The sequence below is a fragment of the Vulpes lagopus genome, chromosome 14 (assembly GCF_018345385.1).
Source record: "Vulpes lagopus strain Blue_001 chromosome 14, ASM1834538v1, whole genome shotgun sequence".
NCBI classification, from domain to species: domain Eukaryota; kingdom Metazoa; phylum Chordata; class Mammalia; order Carnivora; family Canidae; genus Vulpes; species Vulpes lagopus.
The window spans coordinates 26168529-26177110 of record NC_054837.1 but is presented as its reverse complement, the minus strand read 5'-3'; the positions used below and the strand labels follow the sequence as shown (position 1 = coordinate 26177110).

Below are 8582 nucleotides of genomic sequence, written 5' to 3'. Positions count from 1 at the left end.
CCTGTCACTATTTCCTGCCAACTGCCCTGCCTCTCCTGCTAGTCCTCGACCCCCACAGCAGCCTCAAGCACTTTCTACAAACCAAGCTTTTCCCTTGGGGCCTTGGCATTGGCTGTTCCCTGTAGGTATCCACGTGCTCACTCCCTCTTGCCCCTCAGTTCTCTGCCCAGATGACCTCAGGGTCTCCCCGGAGAAACTTTTTCACCTCCTTGTTGAAAGATTTCCTTTTGCCTATTTTTTCTCTGAGCACCTATCAGGTCCAAGCATTATTTATCATTTGTTAGCTTTGTTTTCTGTGGACCCCCTCAGCAGAACACCGGCTTCTGGAAGGTGGGGATGGGGATTTTTGTCTGCCTTGTTCACACCTGCACCCCGCTCCCCAGTGCCTGGAAGGTGCCTATACATGGAATAGGTGCTCAGTACAATTTGTTGAATTAATGAACAATTCAGCGGCTAGTTTATGGCTCATGGGGGCATTTCAGGCACTAGAGGGGAATTTGGGGCCCTGGCTCTTGCCTCCTTCATCCCCACCTCCTCCTTGAGCCCCTCCAGGAAGATCCCAGGGCAAAATGTGGAGCACCTCCCACCAGTGCTGCATCTCCTGGAGAAGAGGCGGGAGCTGGTGGATGTGGACCGGAGCCTGCAGGCCCAGAAGGAGGTGAGTCTTCTCTGCAGTCCCTGAGACTTTTTGGAACCCCCTCCCCCCGCAAAATGGTGAGCTAGTTGGGAAGTGATGGAACCAACTTATGAGCTACAGGGTCTGACAGGTTATTTTACCACTCTGAGCCTTGGTTTACTCATCAACGATCAAATGAGGATCAAATGAGATCAGTTGGTGCAAATAAATGTGCACTGAACACCTACTATGTGCACGACACTACCCTGGGATCTAGAAGTCTCATTGCAGTCCTCACCCTCATAGGGCTCACAGTCTAGAGAAGGAGACAGGCAAGTTCTGGGTGATGACTGCTTCAGGAGGGAAAGCACTGAGAAGACTGTGGGAGCCCAAAGGAAGCCCCTGTCTCCACAAGAGGGTGGTCAAGGAGGCATTCCTGGAGGATATAATGTCTGGGGACCAGGGACGAGCAAGTGAGCTTATTCAGCAAAGGCGGGTAGGGTGAGGAGGGATAAGCAGGCAGGGGGAACAGTGCATTATCCTGGAAGGCAAGGACAGAGCACAGGTGGATGAGGGTCTGGAAGACAGTCAGGGGAAGGGGTAAGTGAGGCTAGAAGGAAGGAGAGGCATGTCCCCATGCAGGGGCTCCGGGAGGGCATTCGGGCTTCATCACGTGAGGTGGGAGCCAATGGGTGGATTTGGGCTGCGGTGTAGGACAGGATCAGGGACAACAGATGACAGAAGTTAAGAAGTCTTGGGATGCCTGGGTAGCTCAGCAGTTGAGTGTCTGCCTTTGGCTCAGGGAGTGGTCCCATGGTCCTGGAATCGAGTCCCGCATCGGGTTCCCTGCATGGGGCCTGCTTCTCTGCCTCTGTGTGTGTGTGTGTGTGTGTGTGTGTGTAAATAAAATAAATAAATAAATAAATAAATAATAAAATAAATTTTAATAAATAAAATCCTTTTTTTAAAAGATTTAGTTATTTATTTATTCAGAGAGAGCGAAAGAGAGGCAGAGACACAGGCAGAGAGAGAAGCAGGCTCCATCCAGGGAGCCCGACGTGGGACTCGATCCTGGGTCTCCAGGATCACACCCCGGGCTGCAGGCAGTGCTAAACCACTGCGCCACCGGGGCTGCCCTAAAATCTTTTTTTTTTTTAAGTTTAAAAAAGAAGAAGTCTGAAAGCGCTGGATAACTTGAATCCCCCAATACACACAGACACCCCCTCCTCGCCTCTCCGCAGGTGTTCCAGACCAGGATGGCAGTGCTGAAACAGCGCTGGGAACAGGTGAAACAGAAGGAGCGGGAGCTAAAGGGATCTTTTGTCCAGTTTGACAAGTTCTTGCAGGTAGGTGGAGACTGCTGGGGGCAGGGAGAAGCAGGCCATTGGGTCACAAAGTCACAACCCTGTCGGGGCCAGACTCGCACGGAAATTTTAAAACTAGGCTTACCAATACAAGGAATAGTAGGAGGCACACACGGCATGATGCATGTGAGTTTTTAAAGAGCTTGGGGAAGAAGTGAGGGACAAAAACAGACGGGGGGAAGCTACCCACAGGCCATCTGTTTGCTACCTACCGCTGGGCATGCAAGTGTTGGGGCCCGGGGAAGCGGTGAGTCCCAAGTCGTGCGGGCGCTCGCCTCCTTTCCATCCGCCTCCCCAGGACACAGAGGCCCGGCGCAGCCGCGCACTGCAGAGGGCGGCAGAGGAGCGGCGGCGGGCGAGCCGCCAGGAGGCCGAGGCGCGACGGCTCCGGGCCCAGCTGGAGAAGCTGCGGCGGGAGCGCGAGGAGCTGCAGCACCGGCTGCAGCGCCTGGAGCCCTGCGCGCGCCTGCTGGGGCAAGTGCTAGAGCTGCTGCCCGAGGTGAGCGCCCTGCGGGAGGCTTGGGGCCTAGGCACCACCGAGCAGCAGCGTCCAGCAGCCTCTGGGACCGCTTTGGGTGTGCACTGCTGGAGCGCTGACTGTATGCCAGGAACCACCACTTATTGAGCACTGACTGTATGCCAGGGACAAGATTTGCTCTTGAATTCTCCCCAATGCCCAGTGACATGAATTCCACTCTCGTCAACTTCATTTTATAAATGGGGAAACTGAGGCTTGCCATGGTAGCTTCCACTCAAGGACACAGGCACTCCATAAATATCCGTTGAATGGAACAATTGCAGGTAGTGAAGCTTGGCTAGGCTTTATGGGGGAGTGGGGAGGGGCGGAGTGGCCCTCAGTTCTGGGATAGGTACTGTGTGATGCCCTCATTTTGCACGTGGGCTAACCGAGGAGGTGCTGGAGGGCCAGGTGGCCTGCGGAGGGCAGGGGCCTGCGGGCCACCTGAGGTCCACATCTTGACCCCACCCCAGTTCCAGAGGGTTCCCGAGCTGGTGGCTCGCTTTGAAGGCCTGGCTGATATGCAGGTGGCACTGAGACTCACAGAGCGCCAGCGGCTGGAGGAGCTGGAGGAGGCCCGTGGGCGGCTGCAGCAGCTGCGGGACGCCTGGCAGGATGAGGTGCTTAGGCAGAGCCAGCAGCGAGTGCAGCTGCTGGAGCGCCTGGAGGCTGCGAGGGAGCGCACACTGTGCTGGGTACGGGCCCGGGAGGAGGTGGGCACTAGGGACCCCAGCCTCTCATCACTAGAGGAATGCTGGGGTTCCTAAGAGCAGAAGGAGCAATACTTACCCCAGATGGGAGCTGCCCTAACGGGGCCATCAGAAAAGGCCTTAGGGCACAGGAGGCCAGTCCTAGCAGAACCTGACAGCCAGTTCCTGCATTTCTCTTTCGGAGGCACCCATGCACACCTAACTGGAGCAAAGTGGATGGGCCCCAGCCTTCCTGGGCAGGTTCAAATCTTGATCTGGGAGGAGATGTGGTGTTCTTTAGGAATCCAAGTGGATTCAGATCCAGAACACAGCGGCAGCAAAGACCCTTCTCCTGGGACGCACTAGAATGGCAGCGCTCAACCTCTTCCAGCTAGTGTGTCAGCACAAGAGGCAGCCACCTGCCCTGGACATTGAGGACACCGAAGGGCAGCTGGAGCAGGTGAGCCCCCTCTTTATGTCCCCTCCCACTCCCAGACCTTCGGGAACTTCACAGTGCCTGAAATCTCATCTACTTTGGGTTGAGTATGGCCCTCTGGGAGCTGAACGCACACTTCTGACACCACAGATGTGGACTCCATGGCCATCTGGGGACCCTGCCTAGGAGGCCTGGGTTGGTCTTGGCTCCGATGGGCATTTGCTCTGTGGCCCCAAAAAGTCATGCTCCTCTCTGGACCTCAGGGCTCTCCAAGGGCTGGGGTGTGTACTGATGACGCCGCACATTCATGACAAGCGTCTGTCTTTCGTCCCAGTGTCAAACAGCACAAACAAGTGATATCAATGAGAAACTGGGTTGAGACTCACCTTTAATCAATACCTGACCCCCCTGTCCTGAGGCATGGACAGGCCTCAGCTTCCTAGGGACGGAGAGGGAGCGTGGGGCTGTGTCCTTGTCCTTCTTTCTGTACAAATGTCACTATGGGCCAAGTCATTCAGGTTTGCAAAGCTGCAGAACATGTGACATGGCTTACAACGGAGGGAAGGGGTTTCTGACTTTGGACACCTCTGTTGCTTTTTTTTTTTTTTTAAGATCTTATTTATTTATTCATGAGACACAGAGAGGCAGAGACATAGGCGGAGGGAGAAGCAGGCTCCCTGTGGGGAGCCCACTGTGGGACTCGATCCCCGGACTGGGATCACACCCTGAGCCAAAGGAAGACGTTCAACCCCTGAGCCACCCAGGCATCCCACCTTTGTTGTCTCTAATGGGAACCCAAAGCATAGCCCCTTTCAATGGAAGAAACAAAAGAAAGGCACCCCTGCCCATACAACTCCTGTCCTGTGCCCATCACCCCAGATCCCAACCAAACATCAAGAACTTCGGCCCCAGGAGCCTACTTTGTGCCATATGCTGAGTGGGATAGGTTCACGTACACCACTTGTTGTCCCAAGGGTGGCCCGGCACCCTGCGGTATGCAGGACGAGTCCAGGGACAGAGGCTCAATGTGACCAAGTGAGCAGAAGCCTGCCCTTTCAACCAACCCTGAGCCCAAGGAGGAAGGCTCTGTGCGGGTGACTGCTTTAGTCCCACAGTGCTCCCTGGGCTTGGGCCTCACCTGATGCCCCCTGCAGGTGACGGTGGTGGGGGGAAATGCAGGGCTTCAGTTCATAGCAGTTTGTCCAGTTGCCTCTCTACTTATGACGAGTATAGCTTAATTCTTTTCTATTTTTGTTAGAAACATAGTTTCCTTCTCAAATGTTTCAGTGACAAACATGAAGGGAGAGCCCAAGGGTAAGTTTGCCTTAAGTTCTAGCTCTTGCCAGTGGACCCAGGGGCATTAAGTTCCTATCAATAAATAATTAAAACAAAATATGGGCATGTTAACCCCATGGAGATGAGAGCAGGTCAGCCACCAAGGAATATGACTGATCCAATTAAAAGGGGAAAAAATGAATTAATGTTAAGTGAAAATACTCATTTAATTAGAATGCAGATGATAGATAACCAGCTAGGAAACTGAGGGTGTCTGCTCACAAACCATTTGGAGGCTTGGACCGAGGCCCAAAGGACCCAGAACAATCTAGGGGAGGTTTGCTGGTCCCAGGGAACCATCATCATAGCTTTATTAGGGGTCTCCACCCCCCCCCCACTCTGCAGCATCCTAAGTTGTATTTGTGAGGGGGTGGAACTGGACACCCAGGGGCTGGGATGTGACTGCTGTGTTGGGGACCCACAGGTGAAGCTGTTCATACTGGACCGGTCCTCCATGCTGACCAGTTTTCGTCGGGCCCAGGCCAGCCTTGACCCAGGTGAGCAGGGGGGCAGGGGGACCCCTGAAAAAGAGGTATACATTTCCTGCAGGGTGTGTGCCAAGTGGTGCCCACCTGAGATGGGAGGGCCATGCTCGCTCAGACTGCCGTGTGGAGTACAGGAGGGGCATATAGCAAGTGCTAAATAAGTGTGCACTCGGCGGGAGGTGGGGGGGGGCACCAATCCCTCATCTGCCACATGGCCTAGGACCGGGTCCTCCCACCCAGGGCAGTCATGGCATTAAACAAGCTGATGTGTGTCAAGTGTCTGGAATGAAGCCTGATGCAAATTCTGGTACATTCTGAGTGTTTGGGAAGTAAAGTAAAATAGCCAGACTGGCGAGAGGATCATACAGCAGGCACTTGCACAAAGCCTCCTCTACTGCAGACTGTTGCAGATGATTGGTGGCCTGAAAATCCAGCTGCTGGAGGCTACCTTTGACTGTCCCAGGACCCCAAACTGGGGCTGGGGGCACAGGGCTTGGAGGGCAGAGGCCAGGACCAATTCTGACTTCTGGGGGTGTGATGGAGCCATGTTAACTAACCCCTTTACAGCCGGAGGGGAGCCACTGAGCCCTCTGCCCCACACCCTGCTTCTCACCTCCCTCCCGCAGCCCCCACTGGGTCTCTCAGCTCAGCAGGCACACCTGTTTTAATATCTGGGTCTGCCCCTTCCAGCTTCTTGGGTAGACTGCACTCCTTGTCCACTGGATGTGCGTAATAAAGATTTATTACATTAAAAATCCATCACTGGGCCTTAGGCACTCAGGGCTCAGAGCCATGTGGCCACCACCTCTGAGCTCAGGAACCACCCAGCACGCGTGGAAGCAGGAGCAACTCAGGTGTGGCCGCCTCGACCTCACCAGCAAACTCCTGGGAGCCCTTAAAGACTGTTTAAACGTCTCCGTTCTCTGTCTCTGTCTTGGGCAGAGGTGGCTGCTGCCCTCCGTGGCCACACAGCGCTCTTCTTCAGGGTGTGCAGCGCCCGCAGGGAGCGCCACCAGCACCTGGCACAGGGCCAGGCACACGGTGGTACACGGGGTCATCTGCGATGTGCACCCTGACCTTTGGAGCATGCGAGGAGTCACAGGGCCGGGTCACCGCCCTCACATCCTCTTCCTCATCTTGCCCTTCTTGGAGGGGGCGCCCCGGCCAAAGGCGCCCCGCTGCAGCTCCTGGGCACGGCGCCGGTTGCGGGCAGAGAGTTGCTTCAGGCCCCCACGCTGCAGGAAGCGCAACTTCTGCGCGCGGCGCCGCTGTTTCAGAATCTGCTGCTTGGTCTTGAGCTCTGAGCGCACGCGGCCTGCAGGGGCACCTGGGCTGCGGGGCTGGGCTGCACCTGCCAGGACGGGCATTCAGGGAGTTCAGCCACCGAGTCCACTCCCAGAGGCCTCCAGACCCCTCACCCCCACCCCACTATGGTTCTGTCTTCACTGCTATGGCTCTGGGCTCTGGCTTACCATAGGTGCTCAATAAAGCTTCCACAGTCTGTTGTACTGGTCAACAGCACGGAACCTCAGGCTAGACTACTGGGGTTCAGATCCCAGCTGTGACCTCTTGGAACTTGGGCAAGTCGCTTAACTCCTCTGAGCCTCCGTTCCCCACTCTGAACTAGAGATAATAGCACCTCTCTCACAGGTCCTAACGAGGAGCAGATGAGGAGGTGTGTACACTGCTCAGAACAAGAGGTAGCCCAGAGTAAGGGCCTCCGAAGTGTCCCATCATGATTACAGAGCATCCAATGAGGATTTACTGAGATGCGCTCTAAGCCAGGCCCTGGGGACCCAGCACTGACGAGAAAGACTCCAATCCCTGTCTCCAAGGACTGCATGCTCTAGGCTTGTTAGCTTAACTTCTTTTGGCAGGACAGAGGTCAGAAAAGACCAGAGAGGGGAAGGGATTTGCCCAAGCTCACTTAGCAAAGTGGCAGCAGCAGCAGACGTCAGGTCTCTGGGAAAGCACTTACCCTTGCATCCCTGGCTCCCCCAGCAAGCCCCGGGTCCTCCTCCTCTACCACGTTCCCTCTCCCTGCCTGGCTCTTCCCTTCCTTGGGCTCCCACACACAAGATCACAAAGGCAGCCCCAGATGTCTTCACAGGGGCCAGGGTACCTGACAGGGACCCGTCACCTCCACAGAGGACAAAGCTGGGAAGGAGAACACCTGTTCCTTCCTGAACCCCCCCACAGGGCCCAGAGGAACAGCCTGCTCCAGCTGGGGTAAAACCAGGACTAAGCAGCAAGGGGTGAGAGGCCTGGGGAGGCAGGGGCACGTCTGCAGAGACACAGAGATGGAGACAGAGACAGAGGCACCAAGAGGGAAAAGAGAGACTCAGAGAGACAGGGAAAGGGAGACAGCGAGTAGGAGATGCGTGTGTAGCGAGAGGAAGAGATGATGGAGGAGACAGATGGAGGGAAAGGAGACAAACGCAGCCTGAGGAGAAAGGAAAGAGGAGCAGAAACAGGGATGCAGAGTCGGGGATGGAAAGAGAACAGGGAACTGGAGAGAGAGCGAGCCTAGGAAACGATGGAGAGGAGGCTTCCGAGAAAAAGAGAGATGGAGACGGAGGGAGGAAGGGAAGAGACCAAGCCAGCGAGGAGACACCAGAGGGAGAGGGGAGTGTGTGGAGCACCCAGTAGGCCTGGAGTGAGGCACAGAGGACCAGCCTAGGGGCTGGGACAGTGAACGGCCCCAGAGGCCATGAGCAGCACTGCAGGATTGTGGGGAGACGGGGAGACGGCAGGACTAGCCCCCCACCGACTCCCTCGGGAGCCACTCTGGTCCCCTCGCCTATAAGACAGCTGCTCTGTCTTCTCACCACCAGCTCACAGGTGGCATGTCCAGCACAGAGCCTGTCCCCCCACAGGAAGGGGGAGCCTGCTGACCACAAGCTTGCCCCCAGAGGCAGGGGCAGGACAGGGGCCCTGGCAAAGGTCCTGAGCCCTGCCATCCCATGGCCCTTCTGCTCAGAGGGGCTTGGCACGCAGGGCTGCTGACCCAAGCTGTGGCTGCGAGGAACGGGCTCCAGCTGACAGAGCCCCTTCAAATCCCCCTGCAGCCTGAAGGGCTCAGGCCCAATCAAAGAGAACCAGGTCCTGGGACGATCCGATGCACCACTTGCCAACCTGTT

The 8582-nt window shown here is 56.1% G+C and overlaps 3 protein-coding genes across 4 annotated transcripts in view; 2 read left to right on the top strand and 1 right to left on the bottom strand.

The window, feature by feature from the left end:
* Positions 1-2100: 2100 nt before the first annotated feature.
* LOC121475331 (cilia- and flagella-associated protein 73-like) lies at positions 2101-2605 on the top strand. The gene has a single exon (XM_041728530.1). It carries the CDS (start codon positions 2201-2203, stop codon positions 2603-2605), a length of 405 nt encoding a protein of 134 aa, XP_041584464.1. The 5' UTR covers positions 2101-2200.
* A 145-nt stretch (positions 2606-2750) lies between these two features.
* CFAP73 (cilia and flagella associated protein 73) overlaps positions 2751-8582 on the top strand; it is a 6221-nt gene continuing 389 nt past the window's right edge. Inside the window, exons 1-4 of one of the 2 annotated variants that reach the window (XM_041729131.1) lie at positions 2751-2781; positions 2971-3117; positions 3488-3646; positions 5382-5454. In XM_041729131.1, coding sequence (XP_041585065.1) covers positions 2767-2781; positions 2971-3117; positions 3488-3646; positions 5382-5454 — 394 coding nt within the window. In that variant the 5' untranslated portion in view covers positions 2751-2766. Of the gene's footprint in view, positions 2782-2970; positions 3193-3487; positions 3647-5381; positions 5455-8582 lie in introns of both variants that reach the window. The other variant, XM_041729130.1, reaches the window with a different exon arrangement.
* The window catches only part of DDX54 (DEAD-box helicase 54), a 20638-nt gene continuing 17312 nt past the window's right edge, over positions 5257-8582 (bottom strand). Inside the window, exon 20 of the mRNA XM_041729127.1 lies at positions 5257-6793. Within this exon, the coding sequence (XP_041585061.1) occupies positions 6561-6793 (233 nt within the window). The 3' untranslated portion in view covers positions 5257-6560. The remainder of the gene's footprint in view (positions 6794-8582) is intronic.